The sequence below is a fragment of the Chiloscyllium punctatum genome, chromosome 1 (genome assembly GCF_047496795.1).
Source record: "Chiloscyllium punctatum isolate Juve2018m chromosome 1, sChiPun1.3, whole genome shotgun sequence".
Lineage (NCBI taxonomy): Eukaryota > Metazoa > Chordata > Chondrichthyes > Orectolobiformes > Hemiscylliidae > Chiloscyllium > Chiloscyllium punctatum.
This window is the reverse complement of record NC_092739.1, coordinates 133264521-133292279: the sequence shown is the minus strand read 5'-3', so window position 1 is coordinate 133292279 and position 27759 is coordinate 133264521. Positions and strand designations below refer to the sequence as shown.

General features: G+C 40.9%; 1 protein-coding gene and 1 pseudogene across 4 annotated transcripts in view; one reads left to right on the top strand and one right to left on the bottom strand.

Moving 5' to 3' along the window:
* myo5b (myosin VB) overlaps positions 1-27759 on the bottom strand; it is a 268371-nt gene that overhangs the window by 162095 nt on the left and 78517 nt on the right. For all 4 annotated transcript variants that reach the window (XM_072574380.1, XM_072574399.1, XM_072574390.1 and 1 more), the window contains exons 2-5: positions 26099-26209; positions 22804-22975; positions 19782-19926; positions 740-896 (exon numbers count right to left, since the gene is read on the bottom strand). In XM_072574380.1, the coding sequence (XP_072430481.1) occupies positions 740-896; positions 19782-19926; positions 22804-22975; positions 26099-26209 (585 nt within the window). The remainder of the gene's footprint in view (positions 1-739; positions 897-19781; positions 19927-22803; positions 22976-26098; positions 26210-27759) is intronic.
* Positions 17925-18056, top strand: LOC140483045 (U4 spliceosomal RNA; annotated as a pseudogene).

Here is a 27759-nt window from a genome sequence, read left to right as displayed (position 1 = left end):
CACAATAATTATTGAGATGGTAGGATTGTCTGAGGGGGAAACCTGGGTCTGCATTTTCGAGAAGTCTGAATATCGAAAGTTACAAACTTCTTACTGGAGTTGGAAGAGTGGGTATTGATAGGGGATATCCCCTGTCTGGTGGCTCTACAATCAGAAGATAGGTCAGGCAGCATCAAATGAGCAGGAAAATCGACATTTCGGGCATAAGCCCTTCCTGCTGCGCTTTTCCAACAACACATTTTTAAGCTCTGATCCCCAGCATCTGCAGTCTTCACTTTCTCCGACAATCAGAAGACAACTTCAGGAAAAGGGCATGACAGTTAAGACTTCAATAGGGTGGCATTTATCCACTAAATCTTTTATGTGGAAAATTGAGCAGGTTCAAGACAGAAACTGATAGTTTCTGGAGACTACTGATACTAATGGTTAAGATGATCATGCAGGAAAATGGCATGAAGCATATTCAAAAAATATCCAGAATGGAGAGGTGGTTTCAATGGGCTGAATGGTCTACTCTTGTTCCAATCTCACCTCCTAGTCCCTCATTTCTATTTTTGAGAGGAACTTGGAGAGGCCCAAGAGAAAGTTGCCCACCTATTTTTGAGACTTTGGATGTTTCAAGGTGGCTTGAATGGAAGGGAAGGAAGGAAATTAATCACCTGTCATTAAATATCTCACAGTAACTGGCTTAAGGAGGATTTTGTTTTCCTAATATCAACACAGAAAATAGTTCATTTACCTCCATTATTGGACTTGAGGCCAGTACCTTTTCTTCAACATTTGCTTCACTGGCTGATCCACCAACGGTGGCAAAATAGCGCATGGCATACTTTGCAGAGACGGTTTTCCCAGCTCCAGACTCCCCACTTACAATAATAGATTGATTTTTCTCATCTCTGGAGAGTAGAAACAAACATCACAGAGCGCTTAGGTTTGTCTCTCTCCCCATCACAATCTTCTTTATTTCTATTTTATCACAATTTCAGTTCTTTATCATTTTCAAATTTCACTTTTATTCCCCTTAAGCTCCTGCTCCACCACACAATATACTCTTTCCCATGGTTGTATGTAGAGAACCAGAAATATTCATGTTACTTATCTACCATTGATTTGTACACACATTGTCAATATAATTCAGAAATATGAATGTTTATGATTCTGTCTGAAGAGACCTTAAATTTTTGTAGACCTTGTTTGGTGTAATAGAACAACAAGCTCATGTTGGAGTCTGTTAATGGTGAATGCCATAGATCACATTCTGGCGTGGGTACACCCCAATCCTACATCTGACACAATGCTTTGAGCATTAGCAAGGTTGAACTCTATGCAGAGTTTGAACCAAGTTGGACAAATAGGGCAGTGATATACAGGTCAGTTGGGTCTCTTCACTTAACATCACAATTAAGAGATGTCTCTCCTGATCTCCAGTTGTAATTTCAGAGAATCAGCAAGAACACAGTAGAAATGGTGGTCTGGGATGTCTACTGAACTTCAAAGTTACAGTCAGAGGTTAGAAGCAGCCCAGTGAAATTTCAGCTGAAAACCAAATCAACCAATAATTGCATCCAAGGATTAACCAAATACTCATTCTCACTTTGATGAGCTGGTTATCAATACAGAGGCATCATTCAGACAAGATCCTCAGGAACTACAAAAGGTAGCAAAACATTTTGTTTCAAAACAAATGCACAGATTTAACCTTTGTGGTGAAATACTTCATAATTTATGCCTGTTTACAAGCACAAAGTTCAATCCCTCTGGACTATATATGTAGGCAAACAAAATCTTGAAGATATGAGAACTCAACACAAATATTTCCTGTAAAATAGATAATTGGAGTTAATTAATATCACCCAGTCACTACTATCGGATTTACCAAGTTGTCCTTCCCACATTTCACCATTTGGCACTCCAAGGCATTGGTTTTTGAACTAAAAGTAAAATTAACTTCTTACTAAATTGCTACATAATCTGAAAACATGCAGTACAAATTTTCCCCATTCTCACTTTATTTTTTAAATATAAAAAGGGTTTATTTGCATCAGAGTTTTCTCATAACTGTTTAACTAAATTATATACATATACACAAATGTCATTTAGCTCAGCGATTGTACTTTTGAGTTAAAAGATTGTAGGCTTAACCCAGGGTAACATTTATTTATAAAATTGTGTGCACAAGACCCCACAGCACTATCAAATGGGTAGAACAGTTCTCTCTTTTCTCTCAATCTCAGACAAACATTCATCTCTTCAGCAACAACACTAACAAAAAAAGACACTAATTGGTCATTTACATCATTGCTGTGAACAAACTGGCCTTTGTTGTTATTACCTGGAGGAACTAACAACAACAGGGAGTACACCTCAAGTAATTCACTGGATGCCGAGTGCTTTGGGTTATGGTAAAAGGCTATGTACCCTTTTCTTAGGGGTACATGCTGACTGAACACTCCCTGTGGGAGGAATATGTCACAACACATCAGACCGTTTACTCTCAGAACAATGCAGCCCAAGGCAACTTGTTTAGAGCTGAATTCTGATATGTTAGTATCAGACGAAGTGACAAACAATCCTAAACTGGGTGATCCTTTGGTAATAGTTAGTGTTCCTTGTGGCTGGTACATGCATTAAAGTAAATCTCTAATGTTGGTCCCAAAACAACTGGTAAACATTTCAGATTCTATGCAAAGACCAACATTACTCACTGCAATTGGCAAATATTGTACATCCATTTGTCACAACTGGGGTCTGAATCTGCCATAGTGAAGGCTAAGTCATATTGTGGTTGAAGAGAGCAAGGGTGTTCTCACAGACATCCTGGGTTGTACTTCTTTTTCTGTCAGCACCCCCAGAACAGTTTTATTGGTCACTTCTTCTATTGCTATTTATCGTATATTGGTAAGTGCAATCTGCATTATTCGATTTCCTGTATAACTAAAATATTTCATGCTTCCTGTTTATTGCACTCAGTCATATGCTTCTGTCTGACTTGTTTTGTGTTGCTTTACTGTCACAGTCACTTAACTAATTGGCTCAGTCACAAAAGAAAGTAGCGTGTATGGAATAAGCTGCCAGAGAAAGTGGTGGAGGCTGGTACAATTACAACATTGACAAGGCATCTGAATGGGTGTATGAATAGGAAGGGTTTAAGAGGGATATGGGCCAAATCCTAGAAAATAGGACCAGATTTATAGAGGAAATGGATGAGTTGAACCGAAGGGTCTGTTGCTGTGCTGTACATCACCAAGAGGTTATGTCGGAAAAGCAAAAGGAACTGGCATGATAATCACTTAACTTCTACATTTACACAAGTTTAGAAAAATCACAGTAAATTGCGCAGAACCCAGAAAATTCATCATTACCTCTTTTAACAGGATTGGATAGCTGAATTTAAAATTACTGCACTACAGGAGCTATCGTTTACAGTAATATTTCTCAAGTTCATTTAGGCGATTACAAAAGACAGGGTCAATTGTAGGGATTTTTCACAACATTTATGATATTCATTTGGATAAAGAGTATAAATGTTTCCCATTCTGTTTGTAACAGACCTGCTGCATATTTCTAGCATTTTCTTGTATTTCATATTTTCAAAGTGTTCAATATGTAAGAGTTTTCCAAAAGAGCTTATCAATGTGCTGAATATTCATTCCTTTATTACAACTCAAACCTACTCAATACATTTTCAAAGGGAAGCAGATATTGGCACAATCTGATCTGCAGAAATACACTTGCCCCTACCCAACCATGTGCTAAAACAGCAAGGTTAAAAAGATTCAGAATCACAAGGCGCTTACAGCGCTGCAGGAGGTCATTTACTCCTGAGTCTGCAAAAATCACTCCAGAGCAACACGCTTAGTCCCACATCCCCACCTTCTCCCTGCAGGCCTGCAAATTATATTGCTTCACATAATGATCTCTTTTCAAAGCCACATTCGAAATCTGCCTCCACCGCACTCACAGTGCATTTCAGATCTTGACCACTTATCACTGAAATACATTAGCCATATCACCATTCTTTGCCAAATATACTTGTTATCAATCTTTCCATCATCGCCACCTAAATGCCTCATGATTTTGAGCACCTTGATCAAATTTCCTCTCAATTTCTCATATCCAAGGTGAATATGCCCAGTGCCCGGATCTATTCTGTGGATCTTTTCTGCATCATCTATAATGTCTCCCCAAAGTGTGCTGTCAGAACTGGATCCAGTTTAGGCCAAACAAGAACTTTATAAAAAGGTTAATCATAACTTCTTGGCTTTCCACTTATCCAGGATCCATAATGCTTTCTTAACTGACCTCTCAGCTCGCCCTACCAACTTCAATGTTTGCATATCCCCAAGCCAAACAGAGAACAGCCAGGGAATTCCTAGAGGCATGGCACTCATCCACAGATTCAATCAACAAGCACATCGACCTGGACCCAATATACCGACCCTGCAGCAGACAGCTGGAACTGACAACCGGAAGCGGCAGATACAAATCACTATAAGTGCCAGAGAAAACATCACAGAAGCGCTTCACAGGAGGCTCCCAAGCACTGAGGATGTCACCTAGACAGGGGACGAAACGTCTGCAACACAAATTCCCAGCTCGGCGAACAGAACCACAACAACAAGCACCAGAGCTACAAATCTTCTCACAATCTTTGAATTACACATTTCAACTCTGGGAAAAAGATTCTGACCATCAACTCTATCTGTGCTTCTCATAATTTCAAGTCTCCCCTCAGCTTCAAAGAAAACAACCCAAGTTTTTCAAGCCTCTCCTTATCACTCATATGCTCTAATCCGGGCAGCACCCTGGTAATCCTCTTCTGCACTCCCTCCAAAGCCTCCACATCCTCCCTAGAATACGGTGTTCAAATCTGGTCACTACATTACAAATATGGTCTAACCAAAGTCTCAAAGCTGCAGCATGACATCCCAACTCTTGTATTCAATTCCACAACCAATAAAGGTAAGCATGCCATATGCCTTCTTTACCATCCTATCTACATGTAAGGCCACTTTAAGGGAGCTATGGACTTAAACCCCAAGATTCATTTGTACATTAATGCTTTTCAGGGTCCTGCCACTAACTGTATACTTTCCTTTAACATTTGATCTCCCAAAGTGCAGCACCTCATATTTAAATTCATACAATCAGAGAAATACAGCACAGAAACAGACCCTTTGGTCCAACCCGTCCATGCCAACCAGATATCCCAACCTAATCTAGTCCCACCTGCCAGCACCTGGCCCATATCCCTCCAAACCCTTCCTATTCATATACCCATCCAGATGCCTTTTAAATGCTGAAATTGTACCAGCCTCCACCACTTCCTCTGTTAGCTCATTCCATACACACAGCACCCTCTACATGAAAAAGTTGCCCCTTAAGTCTCTTTTATATCTTTCCCCTCTCATCCTAAACTTATGCTCCCTCGTCCTATCCCTCTCTCTCAACCAAGTCTCTGAAATAGCTGTATCATCATAGTTCCATGTACTGATCCAGGCTCTAAGCTCATCTGCCTTGCCTATTATACTCTTTGCATTGAAATAAACACACTTTAACCCATGGAACCATGATGTTCATTTACCTGTCTCTGCCTGTCCTTCCTTTCTGACTTACTGGTCCTAACATCTACCTTCCCCTCAACCCCTCCATTTGCTGACCTGCTGTCTAGTTCCCACCTCCTGCCACTCTATTTTAAACCCTCCTGGAGTAGCAAACCTCCCTGACAGGATATTGGTTCCCCTGCAGTTTCAATACAACACTTTTGTACAAGTCACCCCTGCCTCAGAAAGGTCCCAATGTTCCAAGTCTCTGAACTGAGACAAGGAGGAATTTCTTCAGCCAGAGGGTAGTTAATCTGTGAAACTCTGTCTCAGAAGGCTGTAGAGATTAAATCATTGGGTGTATTTAAGACAGAGATAGATAGGATAGGCTCTTGATTGGTAATGGAATCATGGGCTATAGAAGGTGGCAAGAGAATCAAACTGTATCAGCTATGATCAAAGGGTGAAATAGCTCTTGTATCTTCTAGGTTCAGAATAACAAGTGCAAGTTTATTTCCCATTTGAGTTAAAATAGATTTGGAACCTGCCTCCTTACCTTATCCTTGAGATTGGAAGGAAATGGCAAGACACTGCTGACAAATACACTTCAGGATGTAGCATCAGCAGACACTGAGCCAATGGCCTGACAGGACACCCATGAACAGTGACATGGATTAACTTCAATAGCACCAGGACATTGTGGGTGCAAGAGCAATGGGATGACAAAGTAATCAAACAGATTAGCTACTCCTGATCCTTATCAATTACCCTCTCTAGTAATAAAGCGATATAGAGAAAAAGTAATAACGCACGCTTGAGCTTCTGACCTAGAGGCAAAAGTACTGCAACTAAGCAAAAGCTGCTACCTTGGTACGCTTGCACAATGCAGATTTTTAATAAACCAAGGAGCACAGAAACTAGAGGCATTGTCAGCCAGAGATTATAAAACAAATTAAGGCTCAAAGGTTCATTCAGTTTCAAAGGTAATAACAGCAATTTAATGAATTCAATAGCAAAACGCCATTATTACAATTCATTAAATTGAAACCACTTGCAGTGCTGTTCCCAAACCAACTAGAACCAAAAGAAAAATAAAAATTACCAATTAAAAAGAAACTTTGGTTGGATAAAATCCCACAGATATTTTCACATGGTCCTACTGTCTCCAAATACAGCCACATCGTTGTCATCAAATGCAGCACAGATATATTGTCACAGAACCCCTCATGGCAAAAACAATGACTGCAGATGCTGAAAATCAAATACTGGATTAGTGGTGCTGGAAGAGCACAGCAGTTCAGGCAGCATCCAATGAGCAGCGAAATCAATGTTTTTGCCCGAAACGTTGATTTCGCTGCTCGTTGGATGCTGCCTGAACTGCTGTGCTCTTCCAGCACCACAGAACCCCTCATGCCAACTGAAGAAAATGAATAATTGACTGACTATCACGATTCATACAACCTTCTTCCCCTCTCCCTAGAATTTTATAAGTTAACAAAAAAGTGTTTCAAACAATTAAGACAAATATTTTTTAATTAACAGACTCAGTGACTACAGTAACATGAATGCAAAGTTCTTAGTGATAGGAAAGACAGCAATGGTTAATGAACATTCTTCAGACTAGAGCAAGCAACATAGCGAAGTTCTCCATGGTGCAACATTGGGACTCAGGGGAGACAGTGGGTTAGTAATCCAAAACCCCAGGCTAATGTTCAAGGGGACATGCAAGATGCAAATCACACCATGCAGACTGAAAATTGATTTGATTAATTAAAAAAAAGTCTACATCTATCAAATTGTTATAAAAACTCATCTGGCTCACTAATACCCTTAAGGAAGGAAATGTTAGCATCCTTGTCTGATCTGCGTAGAAGTCCAGACCCACAGCAATGTGGTTGACTGTTAATTGTCCACTAGGGAACATAGAACATAGAACAATACAGCACAGAACAGGCCCTTCGGCCCACGATGTTGTGCCGAACTTCTATCCTAGATTAAGCACCCATCCATGTACCCATCCAAATGCCGCTTAAAGGTCGCCAATGATTCTGACTCTACCACTCCCACGGGCAGCGCATTCCATGCCCCCACCACTCTCTGGGTAAAGAACCCACCCCTGACATCTCCCCTATACCTTCCACCCTTCACCTTAAATTTATGTCCCCTTGTAACATTCTGTTGTACCCGGGGAAAAAGTTTCTGACTGTCTACTCTATCTATTCCTCTGATCATCTTATAAACCTCTATCAAGTCACCCCTCATCCTTCGCCGTTCCAACGAGAAAAGGCCGAGAACTCTCAACCTATTCTCGTACGACCTATTCTCCATTCCAGGCAACATCCTGGTAAATCTCCTCTGCACCCTCTCCAAAGCTTCCACATCTTTCCTAAAGTGAGGCGACCAGAACTGCACACAGTACTCCAACTGTGGCCTAACCAAAGTCCTGTACAGCTGCAACATCACTTCACGACTCTTCAATTCAATCCCTCTGCTAATGAACGATAATACTCCATAGGCCTTCTTACAAACTCTATCCACCTGAGTGGCAACCTTCAAAGATCTATGTACATAGACCCCAAGATCCCTCTGTTCCTCCACCTGACCAAGAACCCTACCATTAACCCTGTATTCCGCATTCTTATTTGTTCTTCCAAAATGGACAACCTCACACTTGGCAGGGTTGAACTCCATCTGCCACTCCTCAGCCCAGCTCTGCAACATATCGAAGTCCCTTTGCAAACGACAAATGCCCTCCTCACTGTCCACAACTCCACCTATCTTCGTATCATCTGCAAATTCACTGACCCACCCTTCGACTCCCTCATCTAAGTCATTAATAAAAATTACAAACAGCAGAGGATCCAGAACTGATCCCTGCGGAACTCCATTTGTAACCGGGCTCCAGGCTGAATATTTACCATCTACCACCACTCTCTGACTTCGACCGGTTAGCCAGTTTTCTATCCAATTGGCCAAATTTCCCTCCATCCCATGCCTCCTTACTTTCCGCATAAGCCTACCATGGGGAACCTTATCAAATGCCTTACTAAAATCCATGTACACTACATCCACTGCTCTACCCTCATCCACATGCTTGGTCACCTCCTCGAAGAATTCAATAAGACTTGTAAGGCAAGACCGACCCTTCACAAATCCGTGCTGGCTGTCCCTAATCAAGCAGTGTCTTTCCAGATACTCGTAAATCCTATCCCTCAGTACCCTTTCCATTACTTTGCCTGCCACAGAAGTTAGACTAACTGGCCTGTAATTCCCAGGGTTATCCCTATTCCCTTTTTTGAACAGGGGCACAACATTCGCTACTCTCCAGTCCCCTGGTACCAACCCTGTTGCCAGTGAAGACGAGAAGATCATTGCCAACGGTACTGCAATTTCCTCTCTTGCTTCCCACATAATCCTAGGATATATCCAGTCAGGCCCGGGGGACTTGTCTATCCTCAAGTTGTTCAAAATGTCCAACACATCTTCCTTCCTAACAAGTATCTCTTCTAGCTTATCAGTCCGTTTCACACTCTCCTCTTCAACAATACGGTCCCTCTCGTTCGTAAATACTGAAGAGAAGTACTTGTTCAAGACCTCTCCTATCTCTTCCAACTCAATACACAGTCTCCCACTACTGTCCTTGATCGGACCTACCCTCGTTCTCGTCATTCTCAGGTTTCTCACATACGCATAAAATGCCTTGGGGTTATCCTTGATCCTATCCGTCAAGGATTTTTTATGCCCCCTCTTAGCTCTCCTAATCCCTTTCTTCAGGTCCCTTCTGGCTATCCTGTATCCCTCCATTGCTCTGTCTGAACCCTGTTTCCTCAACCTTATGTAAGCATCCTTCTTCCTCTTTACTAGACATTCAACCTCCCTCGTCAACCAAGGCTCCCTCACACGACCATTTCTTTAGGAATGGCAATAAATGCTGGCTTGGTGAGCAACATTGACATCCCATGAACTTTTTAAAAAAATAATCAAGGAACTGCAAAGTTTGCACATGATTTAAAACTTGAGAGCATTGTAAACTATGAGGAGGACAGTGTCAATCTTCAAAAGGACATATTGGGGGAATGGATGGATAGATAGATATCAGATGACGTTCATTGCAGAGGAGTGTAAGGTGGTGATACATTTGTACTAAGGAAATGAGGGGACCATACAAAGTGAAGGATACTATTCTAAAACATGTGCAGGAGCAATGTTTCTATGCACAAGTCATTAAAGGCAGAACATGTAGAGAGAGCTGCTCATAAAGCAAACAGTATTCTAGGATTCATGAATAGGGGCAAAGAATACAAGAGCAGGGAGGTTATGAAGGACTTAAGGCACTAGTTACACCTGCAGTATTGTGTACAGTCCTGAAGTTCTGACACTTGAAGGATGTGATATATTGGAGAGAGTACATAAGTTTATGAAAATGAGAAACTTCAGCTAAGACGACAGATTAGACAAATTGGAAATATTTTAATTGGAGGAGAAGGCTAAGTGATAGGATTTGATGAAATTACGAGGGGTCTAGTCAGAGTAGATACTAGTCAGGGAGAAACTATTCCCACTCAAATGGATTGAGAACCAGAGGGCATAGATTTGAAGCATTTGGCAAAAGCAAGGTGAGATAAAATAACTTTTACACATAACAAGGAGTCAGGGTATAGAATGCATCACCTAGAAGTGTGGTGGAGGCAGGTTCAATTGAGACGTTCAAGAGGGTGTTGAATGATTATTTGGATAGAAACAATGTGCAGGGCTATAGAGAAAAGGCAGGAGATTTACACAAAGTCCAAAATGTTGGAGGGCCATACAGCTATAACACTTAGGAGCAGAATTAGGCCATTCAGCCTATCACATCTCAACCCTGTTCTCCCATAATCCTGGATCCCCTCACAAATCAAGAACCTCTCACTGTCTCAAATGCACTCAATGACTTGGTCCCTCTCACTGCCTTCCACCACGATGAGTTCCACAGATGAGCCACCCTCAGGCTGTCACTGAGGAGGAATTTCTTCAGCCAAAGTACAGTATGCTCAATGAATTCCACTGGCCCCACAACTATTCAGAGATCTTTAAAGCCCAAGATATTTTTTCTCCAGAAATGTCAGCAACCGTTCCCCAGGGATTAAACTTGAACTTGTGGAGAAACCAAGGCAATCCTCCAGTAGATGCTGAAATTAAGCATTTGTATGCAGCAGGCAGTAAAGAAGGCAGGCTGTTTGTTGGCCTTCATACGGAGAGAGTATTTAAGTACAGGAACAAGGATGTCTTGCTACAATTATACAGTGCTTTGGGAAGACAGCACCTGGAATGTTGTGGGTGGTTTTGTCTCCTTATCTAAGAAAGGATCTTCTTGCTGTAAAGGGAATGCAGCAAAAGTTTACCAAATCAATTCCCAGGATGGTGGGATTGATGTACTAGAGAGATTGAGTTGGTTGGGATTGTATTCTTTGGAATGTAAAAGAATTGGAGGTGGGGGGTGTGGGGGGAATCTCAGTAACCTATAAAATTCTAACAGGACTAGACAGGTTAGATGCAGGAAGAATGTTCCTGGTGGTGGGAGAGTCCAGAACCAGGGCTCATAATTTAAGGAAGAGGGGTAAACCTCATAAGACTGAAATGAGGAGAAATGTTTTCACCCAGAGTATGGTGAGTGCAGAATCCACTACCACAAAGAGCAATGTGTAAATATTGTGTGTTTACAAGAAGGTAGCTTCTTCTATTGTTAGTGGCTCGAGAGATCAAATGGCCTACTCCTGCTCCAATGTTCTATGTTTTTATGATGCAATGGATGATGGTTTTGGCTGTCAGAAGCCAGTCATTTCCAACCAAAGTAACTTCCATTTTACTTATTTTACAAGTTGTCAATATGTTTTGGGGGAGCACATGACTCATATTTTCCCTTAGAAGTCCTTATTACATAATCCTGTGTAATGTAACAGCAGTGATAATGCTTGTGGAAAGAGTTAAACACACAGATAAAATAATCAATGCAGAAGGGAAGGTGAAACTGTCCAAGTTTTATCCAATTAGAGTATTGGCCCCTTCAACAAAATAGGAATTATGCTGAGTACTGACAACACAGTTTGTTCAGTTTACTCTTGCTTCCTAAGTGGCCTACTTCTGATGGGGAACTTTGAACTGGCTTCTGAGCAAAGTTCTTACAGCTCAATGGCGACACATTAGAATAAAAAGCCTTTTGTTCTGTCTTCAGGAAGTTTAAAGCTCCTGAAACTAAATAAGCTATCAACTAGGGGTTTCAATTTTCACAGAAAACCAAACTGAATTGTGAAATGTGATCAGAAAATACTGACAAAAATCCCAAATAATTAAAAAAAAAGTTAACAATCTTATTTCGCTATCTTGTAGCGATGATCACGGTTTAAAGCCTTTATTAAGGCCCATCTTTAAGTTGCATAATGGTTTGACAGCTCCTGGTTTTCTTTGGACAGCAATGTTTTAGAAACGGTTAGTCGATGTTTCCAATGTTGTGTAAGTTGCTTTGTAAGCACATAGTTATTCACTCTGTGGCTAAGGTGAGGCACCTAAGGTGTGCTTTAAAGAACAGGGTATCTGATGGGAGTGACTACACCCAGTGTCAGTTAGAAGTTACAGGGCTTGTCATGATTCTTTGAGAAAATTCTCAGGGTGTGTGCACAACAGTGAACAAGCATATTTATTGACCACAGTTCTGAACAGTGTGCCAGACATGAAAACAAAAAAAAAAGGAAAATCATGTCTCATAAAATTGGAGTTTTTTTTTATGGTGGCAAGGTGGCTCAGTGGTTAGCACTGCAGCCTCACAGCACCAGGGTCCTAGGTTCAATTCCCACCGGTCTGTGTGGAGTTTGCACATTCTCCCCATGTCTGCGTGGGTTTCCTCCCACAATCCAAAGATGTGCAGGTCAGGTGAATTGGCTGTGCTAAATTGCCACAGTGTTAGATGAGTTTGTCAGGGGTAAACATAGGGTAGGGAAATGGGTTTGGGTGGGTTTCTCTTCAGAGGGGCGGTGTGGACTTGTTGGGCCAAAGGTCCTGTTTCCACACTGTAGAGAATCTAATCTAATCTAAAAAAATGAAGTCGTCAAAAAAAAAGTGATGAGGGCGGAACATTAGACATTCCTTACTTGGACTTTAGTAAAACGTTTGACAAGGTTCCACATGGCAGAATGCTTAGTAAAAGTTAGATCACATGGGATTAAGGGAGAACTTGCCAATTGAATATAAAATTGGTTTTATGTTAGGAAACAGAGCGTAGTTGTGGAGGGTTGTTTTACAAACTGAAGACCTGTGACCAGCTGCATTCCACAGGGATCAACACTGGGTCCACTTGTTTGTCATGTATATAAATGATTTGGAGGAGAATACAGGAGGCATGGTTAGTAAATTTGCAGAGGACACCAAAATTGGTGACATAGTGGACAATGAAGAAGTTTATCAGAGATCACAAAGATCCTGATTAATGGTGTCAATGGGCTGAAAAGTGGCAGATGGAGTTAAATTTGGATAAATGCGAGGTATTGCATTTTGGTAAAACAAACGACAGGGCTTATACAATTAATGGTAGGGCCCTGGGCAGTGTTGTAGAATAGAGGAACCAGGTGGTCAGGTACATAATTCATTGAAATTTGTATCACAGGTGGTTAAGAGGGCATTTAGTACACTTGCCTTCATTGCTCAGCCTTTGAGTATAGGAGTTGTGGCATCATATTGAGGTTGTATAGGACATTGGTGAGGCCTTTCTTGGAATACTGTGTGAAGTTCTAGTCACTCTGTTATAGGAAGAATATTATTAAATTGAAGAGGGTTCAGAAACGATTTACCAGAACGTTACTGGGAATGGAAGGTTTGGGATATGAAAATATAGACTGGAAAGACTGGGAGTTTTTTTTCAATGGAGCACAGGAGGGAGGTTGAGGGGTAACCTTACTGAGGTTTATAAAATCACGAGGGGCACAGACTAAATGGGTCTTTTCCCTCAGGTGGGAGTTCAAAAGTCAAGTTTAGAGTGGTGCTGGAAAAGCACAACAAGTCAGGCAGCATCCGAGGAGTAAGAAAATTGACGTTTTGGGCAAAAGCTCTTCATCAGGAAATGGGGAGTTGAAAACTCCAGCTATATTTTTAAGATGAGAGGACAAAGATTTAAAAGGGACATAAAAGGGAAACTTTTTATTAAAAACAGAGTGGTTCAAAAATGGAACAAACTGCTAGACAAAGTTATGGATGCAGGTAGTTACAACATTTCAAAGACACTTGGATATGTTCATAGTTAGGAAACGTTTGGAGGTATATGGGCCAAGTGCAGGCAGGTGAGATTAGTTTAGTTTGGAAACATGATTGCCACAGACTGATTGGACAGAATGATCTGTTTCCATGGGACATGACTTTATAATTATGGATGCTAGAGATCAGAAACAAAAACAGAAGTTGCTGGAAAAAACTCACATCTGAAAGCAGAGTTAACCAAGTTTTGACCCCTCTTCAGAATTCTGTTGGAGCTTTCTCATACATTTTTCTTATGCTGCTGTTTGTTCACAATGCAGTGGTAACCAACTGCTGTGATTTGAAGAATGAGTCATGCAAGTTCTTAACAACATAACGAGGACTCAGTGGGATGTTTAAATGGGTATAGCATCCGCAGAATTCGGAGGTATGCCTCGACATCAAAAGTGTTAGAAATGAAAGTGAAAGTTGCCACAGGTCCAAAAGGACTGTTCTGTCATTTGAGAGATATGACTGGTAGTGAGTATAACCAGAGGGTCACCATTCTTCAGTTGAGGGGCAAGATTGAGAAAGCAAAATCTTCACAATGACATCACTGGAATGAGATTTGAGCCCATGTTGCTGGCTTCACCCTGCACCACAAATCAGATGTCTAGTCAGCCAGCCAGTCAGCTAGCTACTTTCACTTTTAAAGGGTTAACCATTGACAGTTAACCCTTAATAATGCATCCTGAAACAAAAAAGACAGAAGGAGAAAAGGAGAGAAGTAACAGCCAGTTCTTGTTTACAAGCAGTGACCTTTCTTGCTCCTTGCTGGAATAAACACTCTTGTAGAGCAAGAGGGAGACGAGCAATTAGCCACGTACCCACATCACAGCAATGGCAATGCTTTCAGCTGAAGAAACAAAGAGGAGGATTAAAAAAATTCTGCTGTGCTAAATCATTTAAAGTCTCCTCCAGCTTTCCGACAATTGATGTTCCCAGGCATAAATCATATGTTCATTGGTGCAGTAAAAAAATACCAAGTCAGGGCCAATTATAGCATCTAGAACTTAATTGAATCTGATATTATTTTCTTAGTTTGTATTCTTCCCAAAATGCATGTGCATTTTCCAAGTCAATCTGGGCATTCCTATCCTGCCCGCAATGAAATTGGAGATCTCTGTAAAAATTACCACAAAATGAAGGTTCTGAAATAAATTGATGTGGCAGCTCATTATAGTTGATCTGTTTAAAGCTAGTAACTTCAAATGAATTCATTATATAGCTCTATTAAACAGGCTATACTGAAGAGCCAAGCCTTCTGAGCTCTCCCTTGAAATCTAATAATTCTAATATAAAAAGAACAGAAGTGAACTATTACTTTGTGACATCTATATTTGATGAGTTGCAGCAAAAAGGGGGAAAATAACTTCGAACTTTAATAACCAAGGACAACTTTTAAATTAGTTTATAATTGAGGCAGAAAATTGACAAAACAGAATGGCAAGGATAGAATTTTTTAAAAAACCAGATTTTCACTTCAATGGAAACAGCTGAGGGGTGACTTCATAGAAATTTGCAAAATTATGAGGGACATGGATACAATGGATAGCTAGAGTCCTTTTCCCAGGGTAGAAATGTGAATCGCTTAAGGGAGGTTTTTTGTTTAGAAAGGTGTCACATATCAGCACAAACTTGATGCTCAAGAGTCTGTTCCTGTCCAGTGCCATTCTTTGTTCTTTTGGATGTGGGCATCATTGGCTGTGCCAGCAGTTAGTACCTATCCCAAGGTGCCCTTGAGGTGGTGGTGGTGGTGGTAATGAAGTGCCTTCTTGAACCAATGCAGTCTTTTTGATTTTGGTCTCTCACAATGCTGTCAAGGAGGAAGCTGCAGGATTTTGACCCAGCAATAGTGAAGGAATAGTGATATATTCCCGTCAGGTTGGTGAATAATTTGGTGAGAAACTTGGGAGTGGTGGCATTCCCACTTATCTGATCATCCTTCTAGCCAGTAGGGATCATACGTTTGAATTAATGCTAACTAAGTCACCTTGATGCATTTTTACAGTGTAATTTGTAGATGGTACGCACTGCTGCTACTGAGTATCTGTGGTAAAGGGAATGACTGTCTGCGTGCTTTGTTCTGAGACAGGCAATGTCAGGGGCAATTAATTGCCTGCCCTAAGAGCAAAAGAGCTCACTAGATCAAGCAAATTTCAGATCCAGAGGCTTTGCCAACAAGGTTCTGCAATATCCAAGTATGCTGGCCAATCTCCAGAGTCAACTCTCCCAAAGATTTCCTGCAATAAAGGCCAAAATTCCATTTGCTCCCATTGCTGCATTGATGTGCTAATCATTTGCAATTCACGCACTCTGATAGCTCGACACTATTTTTTTTTTGGTGTCTCTCTCTCTCTCTCTCTCAATTTGAATAATTGTCTGCTTTTTGATGCTTCCTAACAAAGGATATGACCTCACACATCACTAACATCATGTAAAACACCATCTGCCAAGACTTTACCACCGACTCAATTTATATCCCCTTGCATATTCTTTTATCCTCATCACAATATACCTCCCACTTATTTTTGTATCAGCATATTTGGATGCATTACAACTGCTCCCTCCTCCAAGCCATTAAAATAGATAGTGACTAATTGAGGCCCTAGGACTGATCCCTTTGGCACACAGTTACATCTCTCCGACCTGAAAAAGATCCATTAATTCTGATTGATTAACACACAGGAGTCAATCGTCAATGCATTCTGATCATTATAGCCAATGACCGAAGCTCCTATTTTGTGTAATAATGGTTTATGTAACACCCTAGTGAATGCCATCCATAAATCCATACACATGACATCTACTGGTGTCCTTTTATCAACTGCGCTGGTACATCCTCAAAGAACTCCAGTATTTTTGGTAAATATGAATTCCATTTCACAAAACCATGCTGACTCTGATTGGTGCTAAGCATTTCTGAGTGTTCTACTTCTTCCTTAAAAACAAACTCTAGCATTTTCCCCAACTGCCAGTAGACTAACTGGTCGATGGTTTCTGGTTTTCTGCTTTACTCCTTTTTAAATAGGGGTGTCACATTAGTGGTTTTCCAATCCTCTAGAATCCTCCTATAATCCAAAGAGTTCTGGAATATTGCAACCATTACCTCCACTAACTCAATAGCTAATTCCTTTAAATCCCTTGAAGGTGATTTGGCTTTTTAATTCAGTCTTAAGCTGCTCATAATCCCTCAGCAGAAACTCTTTCCTCATCTTACCTATGTCATTACAACCTATGTGAGCCACACACTAGATCCTTCTCCTCCCATTCCAAGTTGCTCTTCAGCCCAAACAAGAGGTATTTAGCCTAGGCTTGAGGTAGACAACTTAAAACCTTCAGGAATACCCGTCTTGGTTAAACAGATAAATGTTTATTATCCTAACTATACTATTCCCCTATTTCCAGTACATGTCACTTTTCTCCCTCAGCACTTGAATGACATCTGGACCATAATGCTGTGGTCAGTTTGCTTGTACCCTTGCAGTCCGTGCCCCCGCCTCCATGTGGAGCAACAATCATGTGCCTATCAGATAAAGGTTTGTCTGACACTCCCCAAAGCTACATTCGGGACTCCTTTACTTGCCTCCCTCAGTCCATCCTTCTATCCTGGCCACTGAGATTAGTTACATCAAAGGAGGGTGACTGTCTCCTGAAAAAGGTGTGTGCCTGAACTCTTTACCTCTCTAATGCATCACATTGTCTGCAGTTCACACTCCAGCTCATGAACTCTTTTACATACTAAAGCTGCAAAACATCACCTATTCAACCATCTGAATTCCATTTAATTAACTTTTTTTTTAGATTAGATTACTTACAGTGTGGAAACAGGCCCTTCAGCCCAATAAGTCCACACTGACCCACCAAAGTGCAATCCACCTAGACCCATTCCCCTACATTTACCCCTTCATCTAACACTATGGGCAATTTAGCATAGCCAATTCACTTAATCTGCACATTTTTGGACTGTGGGAGGAAACCGGAGCAAACCCACGCAGACACGGGGAGCATGTGCAAACTCCACACAGTTAGTTGCCTGAGGCAGGAATTGAACCCAGGTCTCTGGTGCTGTGAGGTAGCAGTGCTAACCACTGTGTCACCGTGCCGCCCACTTGCAAAGAGGCCCCAGTGAGATATCGTAGCCAATGAGGTTTAACCGAGGTGCGATTATTGCTTACTGAAAAATTTTCCCCAAAAAACTTGGATGTTAAATATTTTTAAAATGAATTGCTAAATTTTACTCGTCAGTAGTAATAAAGTCTCCTGATTAAAATCATTTAACACATTGAGAGAGACGAAGAAATACTCAAATCACCTTTTTTCCTGTTAAGTGGTACTTATTCAATTAGATTCCCTACAGTATGAAAACAGGCCCTTTGGCCCAACTAATCCACACCGACCCTCCGAAGAGTAACCCACCCAGACTCATTTCCCTCTAACTAATGCACCTAACATGATGGGCAATTTAGCATGGCCAATTCACCTGATCTGCACAGCTTTGGACTGTGGGAGGAAACGGGAGCACCCGGAGGAAACCCACGCAGACACAGGGAGAACATACAAACTCCACACAGTCAGTCACCCAAGGTTGGAATTGAACCTGGGACCCTGGTGCTGTGAGGCAGCAGTGCTAACCACTGAGCCACTGTGCCACCCAGGTACAGGTAGAAACAGGTTGAAGGGGCCCTCTGCCACTTGTATTTCCCACCCACTGTCCTTCTCACGTGGGTTCACTCTCCACATGCTGGCCTCTCTACTGCTGGCTTTTATCTTCTCACACAGGATGGCAGATATAATAAAAATAATAAAAACTACAATAGGAAGCACACTTATTCCTGCTTTATCCAACCACCATCACAATGAAACTCCACTTGTTACCAGAGTAAAGGGTTGTTACTGCGCACAACTGAGTGACAACTAGTTTAATATTTTTTTCATCTATTACAACAAATAATAATACCTGGGAAAATGTGGACCATCATCTATATTTTGAGGAGCCTTCTCTCAACAAATGCATAGTCAACTAAATTTGGCCAACTGAGTAAAAGTGTATTTGAGGACCAGGGTGTCAAACCCATGACATGGATTACTAGGCAGCTGTGAACACCATTCTCAAATATACTTCAGAGACTTGGGCAATGGCAACAGACACCTCAAAAGCACTGGTAAAGTACTAATCAGCAGTGTATTCTCAAGATCTTCCAAAGTTAAAGGCAAGAAAGGTAGTCCAACAACAGTGTCCTCTCTCAAGCCATCATGCCTAGCACTGAGCTGCTAAGTCAGCTGCTAAGCTCCAAAGGCCAAGATAGGTTGTTCTTATGCTTGCTTAATTAACAGCTTTACATCAAACTCAGCTGCAGCAAGGGGAGTGAGTCAGAAAGACAGCAGAAATACTCAATGGACGTCTTTAAAGCAATCCTGAAGATGTCACATATGTCCCCTAACTCATGGGAGATCAGGGCTTCAATCATTTGACAGGAAAAACTGACAGCATTTCTTGGAAAAATGCACAGGCAAAGTTGAGGCATCAGAAAAAGTGACAGACCTCCAAACAACTTATGTACTTGACCTTTCAAACGCTGCCATGTTGCTGAGGCCATAGATCATCCTTCAGATTTATCGTCATCCTTTATCCCAAGGGACTACCTAAAACATAGCTGGGTGATAATTTTAAATGAGTCCCTTTGTGTTTTCAATGGAATGGAAACTGCCCCAGTATTCAAACATTTCAGACAGAAAGATAAGTCTCATTTTCTTTCCATTTTGTTCTCTTCATTTCCAACAATGCACTCACTTTTTGGATTGCATATCACCAGCATCACATGTGCAGAAGAGCAGTTTGATAACATAACTCACGTATCCAAAACAGCAGCTCATGTTACGTGCCATTTACATGCGTATTAAAAAAAATGGAATCAAGCTAAATTCTCTTTCTTATAATACGCTGTAAGAAAGGTCAACTTGCACAAATACACTCACCTTGCCATCTGTTTGTATGCTTCTTCAGCAACTGCGAAGATATGAGGATCCATGTCCCCCATGTTCTGTCCACTATATGCATGAATGACATCTTCTCCATAAATTGGCAACTGTTCATAAGGATTAATAGCAACCAGGACAATACCTGGAAATACAAAGGTCACTATAACACACCCAAATATCAAGTGTATTGTATTTCCAACTCTATAGTCTGCATTCAAACCTCAATTTGACCAATGTGCAAACTCAAACATCTCTGGCTGTGGCTAGAAGGTTTTAAGACGACAAAGGTTGGAGGCAGTAGACATAATTGTTTTACTTCCAGTGATGGCATCCATTTCCTAAATGATTTAAATTAATCTCTCTCTCTCCTAATAGAAAAATAGCATTGATTATAAATTTCATAAATTACTTCTAAAGCACAGACTCCCAGGTTTGTTGTTAAATATTATTGCACAGCAATGGCAATCTCCATCTAATGTCATTGGCTCAGATACATTTTAATTTTGTTCACACATCTGAATCAAAAGGCACAATGACATCAAGCTAGTTCACCCAAGTGAGGACATCTGTTTTAAAATGAGCAGTCAACTGACTTCTACACAAAATGAGAGAAAAAAAGTAAATCTCTGACTGAACACCAAGAGCTGCCAAGTATATTCTGGTTAGTCATTGATTAATGATGACGAATGTGAGAAAAGATAGTGTCTCTTGTTACATTGAGCTGTTTTGTTTGCATCCACAGCGCTTTCTGAGCAGGAGTTCTCCAACACTCAGAAAACAAGGTTTCATATTCCTTTTGCTCAGATGCAACACCAAGAGAGGCACGAATTTGGCTTCTCACAACTGACTTTCCTGGTATCAAAACAACATTCGAAAACAGAGGACTGGAGGATTGCAAACTTGCCCTTGTTTAAGATGGCCAGTAGAGATGACCCAGGTAATTATAGACAAATGAGCCTTACTTCTGTTGTAGGAAAGGTTTTGGAAAGGATTATAAGAGATGAGATTTGTAATCATCTAGCAAGCAACAATTTTATTGCAGATAGTCAACATGGTTTCGTCAAGGGCAGGTCATGTCTCACAAACCTCATTGAGTTTTTTGAGAAGGTGACCAAGCATGTAGATAAGGGTAGGGCAGTTGACCTGGACTTCAGTAAAGCCTTTGATAAGTTTCCACATGGTAGGCTATTGAAGAAAATACAGAGGCGTGGGATTGAGGGTGATTTAGCAGTTTGGATTAGAAACTGGCTTTCTGAAAGACGGTTGATGGAAAATATTCAGCCTGGAATCCGGTTACTAGTGGTGTGCCACAAGGATCTGTTTAGGTACCACTGTTGTTTTTAATTTTTATAAATGACTTAAACATTGAGGCATAGGTGGATGGATTAGTAAATTTGCAGAGGACACTAAAGTCAGTAGAGTAGTGGACAGTGTGGAAGAATGTTACACATGGTGGGGGACTTGGATAAACTGCAGAATTGGGCTGAGAGGTGGCAAATGGAGTTCAACACAGCTAAGCGTGAGATGATGCACATTAGGAAGAATAACAGGAAGGCAGAGTACTGGGTCAATGGAAAGACTCTTGGTGGTGTGGATGTGCAGAGGGATCTTGGCGTCCATGTGCATAGATCCCCGAAAGTTGCCACCCAGGTTGATAGTGCTGTTAAGACGACTTATGGTGTGATAGGTTTCAGTGGTAGAGGGATTGAGTTCCAGAGCCGCAATATCATGCTGCAACTATAATAACACTAGTGCAGCCGCACTTGGAATACTGCATACAGTTCTGGTCACCATATTTCGGGAAGGATGTGGAAGCATTGAAAAAGGTGCAGAGGAGATTTACCAGGATGTTGCCTGGTATGGATAGGTGGTCTTAGGAGGAAAGGCTGAGACACCTGAGTCTGTTCTCATTGGAAAGGCGGCGGCTAAGAGGGGATTTCATAGGGACATACAAGATGATCAGAGGATTAGATAGGGTAGACAGTGAAAGTCTTTTACCTAGGATGATGACGTCAGCTTGTAGGAGGGGACATAAATCTATCACCCTCAATTTGAAGTTAAGACAGATGTCAGAGGCAGGTTCTTTACACAGAGAGTGGTAAGGGCGTAGAATGCCCTACCTGCCAATGTAGTTAACTCAGCCACATTAGGGAGAGTTAAACAATCCTTGGATAAGCACATGGATGATGACGGTGATAGTGTAGGGAGATGAGCTGACAGGTCGGCGCAACATTGAGGATTGAAGGGCCTGTTCTGTGCTGTATTCTATCTTCCTAAGATTCAGCAGCAAGGATGGCATGCTTTGTTCCTATAAAAGAACATTAGGGAAACATTTGGGCTTCCACAACAAATCGAAGTTTCATGATCAGTTTTACGGTTGATAGCCTTTTTAAAAAAAAATTCTCGACTTATTCGCAAAAACTGAATTTGTGTTCTTAAAACTGTCATTGTGGAATTTAATAATCTGGAAAAAGATGTTATCAATTCAAGTGCATGGATTACTAGCCCAGGAAAATAACCATAATGAATAGCGACAGTGAATAGAAACGAGGTAGTGGAAGGGACAAAGCTGGTGTGCTCTAACCTACAAATCAATACCAGCCTACTTAAAATCATTTGATTCAAGTCGAAATACAATTCATGTTTCCCATTTCAGATCAATGATCAAGAGCAAAGTTCTGATACCACATTTGGAGGTAAGCTGATTCAGCAGATAGCAGATAAAAATTTGAGACTTTGGTAAGCAATGGTTCATAATTAGTGGATTAATTAATCCACTAATTATGAAGCCATTATGGAGTCATTGTGGGTGGTGAAAAACAACTGACTTGTACACAACTCCTCTGCCTGTCCTCAGACAGTAACAAATAAATTCACCCATCAACGTGACATCTTGAACAAACATTTCACTTCTCTTTCCCAAAGCAGCGGCCCATGGCCCCTCCCTCCCTCACCAAACATGCATGTCCAAATAGGAGAGTCAACCTGCTTCTTATTCTAACACTGCTCTTCTACTTACCACAATACGTGTATATGGCATTGGACTCCAGGAATCGGACCTTTAGGTTATGGAGTACTGCAGGTTCATGAAGGTAACTGAGAGCAGTCAGGTCATTCTCACCTACCAGTATATCCGGATTGCGCAGGAAAGGTAACTGCTCTGCATTGGAATTGATGGAATACTCGAGTGGCTGCAGAAGAAGTAAAACAGAAAATCAAAAAGACCATAAGACATAGGAGTGGAAGTAAGGCCATTCAGCCCGTCGAGTCCACTCCGCCATTCAATCATGGTTGATGAGCATTTCAACTCCACTTACCCGCATTCTCCCCGAAGCCCTTAATTCCTTGTGACATCAAGAACTTATCAATCTCTGCCTTGAAGACATTTAGTGTCCCGGCCTCCACTGCACTCTGCGGCAATGAATTCTACAGGCCCACCAATCTCTGGCTGAAGAAATGTCTCCGCATTTCTGTTCTGAATTTACCCCCTCTAATTCTAAGGCTGTGTCCACGGGTCCTAGTCTCCTCACCTAACGGAAACAATTTCCTAGCGTCCACCCTTTCCAAGCCATGTATTATCTTGTAAGTTTCTACTAGATCTCCCCTTAATCTTCTAAACTCCAAATGAATACAATCCCAGAATCCTCAGCCGCTCCTCGTATGTGAGACCTACCATTCCAGTGCCAGTATGTCCTTCCTGAGGTGTGGGGACCAAAACTGGACACAGTCCTCCAAATGGGGCCTAACCAGAGCTTTATAAAGTCTCAGTAGCACAACGGTGCTTTTATATTCCAGCCCACTTGAGATAATTGACAACATTGCATTCGCTTTCTTAATCATGGACTCAACCTGCATGTTTACCTTTAGAGAATCCTCGACTAGCACTCCCAGATCCCTCTGTACTTTGGCTTTACGAATTTTCTCACCGTTTAGAAAGTAGTCCATGCTTGCATTCTTTTTTCCAGAGTGCAAGACCTTGCATTTGCTCACATGGAATTCCATCAGCCATTTCCTGGACCACTGTCCCAAATTGTCTATATCCTTCTGCAGCCTCCCCACTTCCTCAGTACTACCTGCCTGTCCACCTAACTTCGTATCATCGGCAAACTTCACTAGAATGCCCCCAATCCCTTCATCCAGATCATTAATATTATTAAAAAGGAATAAAATGCACATTCAATAAAAAAAGACTTCACAGCCAGCAGAATAGTACACAGTGAATGCAATGGCAGGAGAAGGGAGGCATTGGCTTAGTGAGGTCATTACTAGACTATCAACCCAGGGACTCAGTTAATGTTCTAGGAAACTGGAATTGAATACAATGTTTAAAAAAAACTGGTTTTAGATTCTTAATTCCATCGCCAATAGTCAGAAGAAATCCATCAGCCTCACCAGGATGGGCAATAAATGCTGGACAGCCAGGGACTCCCAGATTCCACAAGTAGATTTTTTGTACCACAACATTTCAGTTGGCCTAGACCTCCGGGAAACCCACTGTCAGGGAATGACAACAGTATAGGTGATCATTTGTGTTGTAGTGGTTTAAAAGTAGATACAATGCATGTGACATGTGGGCATTTTCCAGGCGTTCTTGAGGTATCCTCTCCCTGAAAATGTTGATTTTTGATGCCTCATTTGACAACTATTTTCTCCCCAGAAAAACACATTTTCTAATACATGTTGCTTTCCAGGAAAGAAAAAAAATAGTGTAACTAACAGTCTTGGTATATTGCGCATTGCGGAAATCTATTAAGTGAAATCGATATTCTGGTCTCTCGACTTCTAATTCTACTCCTCCACTACCATGCTTAACACCTCACACAACATAATGCTGAATGACGGTTTCTCCAAAATCAAGTTGGAGATACAAACTGGAAGCTCGTGTAGTTTAGGCAAGATGAAAGTCATCCTTTTCAGCTTCTGACAAAATCTTCAACTCCTAGATTCTGTCTATTCCCTTCCTTGGCTGTTCACTTAAAAGATGCACTATCGCTGCACCCACTTGATTCACAGATCTTCAAATCCCAAATTTTATACTTTACCAAAATTACCTATTCCTAACACGACAATATTACACTCCTCCATCTTTGCTTCACCATCACCACTGTCAAAAGTCTCACCCATATTTTCTGTCAGTAAATTCAATGTTACAGAGGCTTTTGAGGGTACCAAACACCACCCAGATTAAACATCAGCAGCCAGGATCATCATTGAAACAGTGGAGAAAGATGGAGAAGAAGCTGCACTTTCAAAGTGAATTCAGAGAGCCAATACTCAGCATACACAGCTTAGGGAGAAACAAGGATTTCACAAGACATAAATGCTCTTAAAGCATTTTCTTTTGTCCATCTTTTTGTCCGCCTTTGCATTTCACACTATTACTGTTCGAGTAAAAATATATATCATTTGCATTCACGTGGTGCCCCTCATCATCTCAAAATTCATCTTGAACAATAATTCAGACACAAGGAGTGAAAATTGGGCTAGTAATTTGCATGCAAGGCCCTGCAATCTTCAGTAGAGTGAATTACCAGAGTATTGTATTTTTGGCAGAATTGAAAGGGGGAGATGCAGAATACTGGGAAGTCTATCTTCCTAACTCAGTTTTGAGAATGACATCAATTACACCTGCCAGAGCAGACAGATGGACTTTTGACTTAAACGTCACATGAAACAAGAAACTTCTTGCAATGCAGAAGTGGAACAGGACATGAACACTTAGGAATTCAAGATAACACTACCAAATGAGCCAAAAAGCTGAAAGCAAGGTAGCAGTTGTCCAAACCAGCACGTTGTGATGAGCAATGTCAGAGTTCTGGGATTTGTATTTATCAGAAATCAGTGTACATCGTTTCAGATGTCGCTCCTCCCGTACCCTGCCTTCACCAACAAAGACCACTTCACTAGAAGTCTCGCTACCTTATACCAGCCAAATTCTGAGTTGATAGTAAAGCAAAAGACTATGTTCATCCCACACCACTTTTCAAATCATCAGTCACATTTTGCTAAGGCTAGAGTGGACAAGGTACATCTGCACAATGGGATATACTATCAAACCAAATACTACAAACTGCTCTCCATTCCTCATCATGTAAATATGGAATGTCTTGTATACTGTGCTGTGCCTCAGTCCATGACTCCTGTCACTTACAGATGGCATTGATCCACTGAAGAAATTGCTCATCTTGAAAGATAGAAGCTAACTCAAAGAAGAGCCACCCTAAGTGTAATACAGTTTCAAACCCCAAAAAGGACTATTCACGTGAAGGCCTTCTCCACATGTCACTTTCCACCAAAGCCAAACACAAACTGACCATTTCATCTTCCAGTTTAAGATGTAAGATCTCATCACCATCTTTGTAATCCTTGGTGATTTCTGCTGATTTCCAAACATCCTCTGGATCAGGGATCCAAACCTTTGTATACTGCAAAGAAAATACAAGATGATTAGTGGATAGAAAGCATTAAGGTACAGGGCGTGTTTTTAGGACCACACTGCAGGAAGCAGTCTGATCTTACTTTAACATACAAGAATCATGGTAACTGCTGCATTGTTTAAGACGACCCACCCTCAGAGCAACCAGAGAAAAACATCCCTTAGGACAGCAGTCAGCCAGCCATTTGATTTTATGCTTATCAATAGATCTTTAAAATTTATTCTTAGAAGGACATACTGTTGACAACAGTTCACATTAAGCCAGTACCTTTATACCATGGGCTGTTTGTGGGATCAGTGCACCATTGGCTAAAACCATTTTCCTCTCACCAAAGGATTCATCAGGTTAACGAGTTTTAGGCAAGGGCGTCTCCATGGACAAGAGGGCAGGTAGAATGTGCAGGCCATGTCCCTGATGGTCCAGAATGTGGTAATTTGGTCATTTCTGTTCTTGGGAATTCAAATGATTTGAAAAGTTTGAGGGCAACATAACTAAATAATATATTTATTAGAGGTGAAAGGGAAGCAACAAGCTGACTTTGCCAAGTCCAGGTGGTTATTGTTAGCTTTGATTTATTGGTAGTACGTATGGAATGTGGGAACTAAAACCAGTCTGTGGTGCGACTGAGGAATTGTACAGCAGCAGTCATCAGTAAGAAAATGCTGAGTTAGAATAGAGAATGAGAACTTCATAACTCATTGACCCAAACAGATTCTTTTCCATTTTTAATCTAGATGCTTTGTCAATAATTTATTTTAGTTTTTAAAGTCAAAATGTGCTAAATCTATTCGATATTCCACAATCATTTATTTAATTCCTTAAAAAAAAGTTTCAAAAAGCTGTTACGATGAATACTGAAAATGTCACACTTTTTTCGAACTGATGTTAAGATATATACAGACACACTTAAATAATTCCTTCAGAAGGGTCCCTGGACTCGAAGCGTTAAGTCAACTTCCTCTCCACAGCTGCTGCCAGACCTGCTAAGTTTCTCTCGCAAATTTTGTTTTTGCAGTTCATAAATCCTTGATCCTTTAATCACTCCTTTTAGGAGTATGAAGCTAATTCAGGTCACTTTCTACTCCTCAAATGACATTGGTAGAGTCACTGAAAAAGGATTATTTTGGATTCTGGAGTCTAGTTCAGATGATCTGTGGAATATTAAAGCTTTGTGCATTATCTGAAGCACACATTTAATTGCTTTCTTAGCTACTGTAACTGTAGAATAAAAATTTATTCTACAGTTAAGAGAAAATATTGTAAAGCAAGATGAGCACTTGGCTCATCAAGCTGGCTCTGCCCAGAGCTCGTGTACGATTAGTTCTGTATAATAAAATAACTGCAGATACAACCTACGAATACTGCCCGTCAATTCCCAAGATATATCCAGTTTCTCCTCATAAATAACATGAAAATAAATTAAACTGTCATTATCACTGCTAAGCCTAATCACCACAGTAATAAAAGAAATTCGATAAAAGGCCAAAGAAAATGTTGATTAATTTAATCAATTACTTTTTCCAAAATGCCTAGTCCAC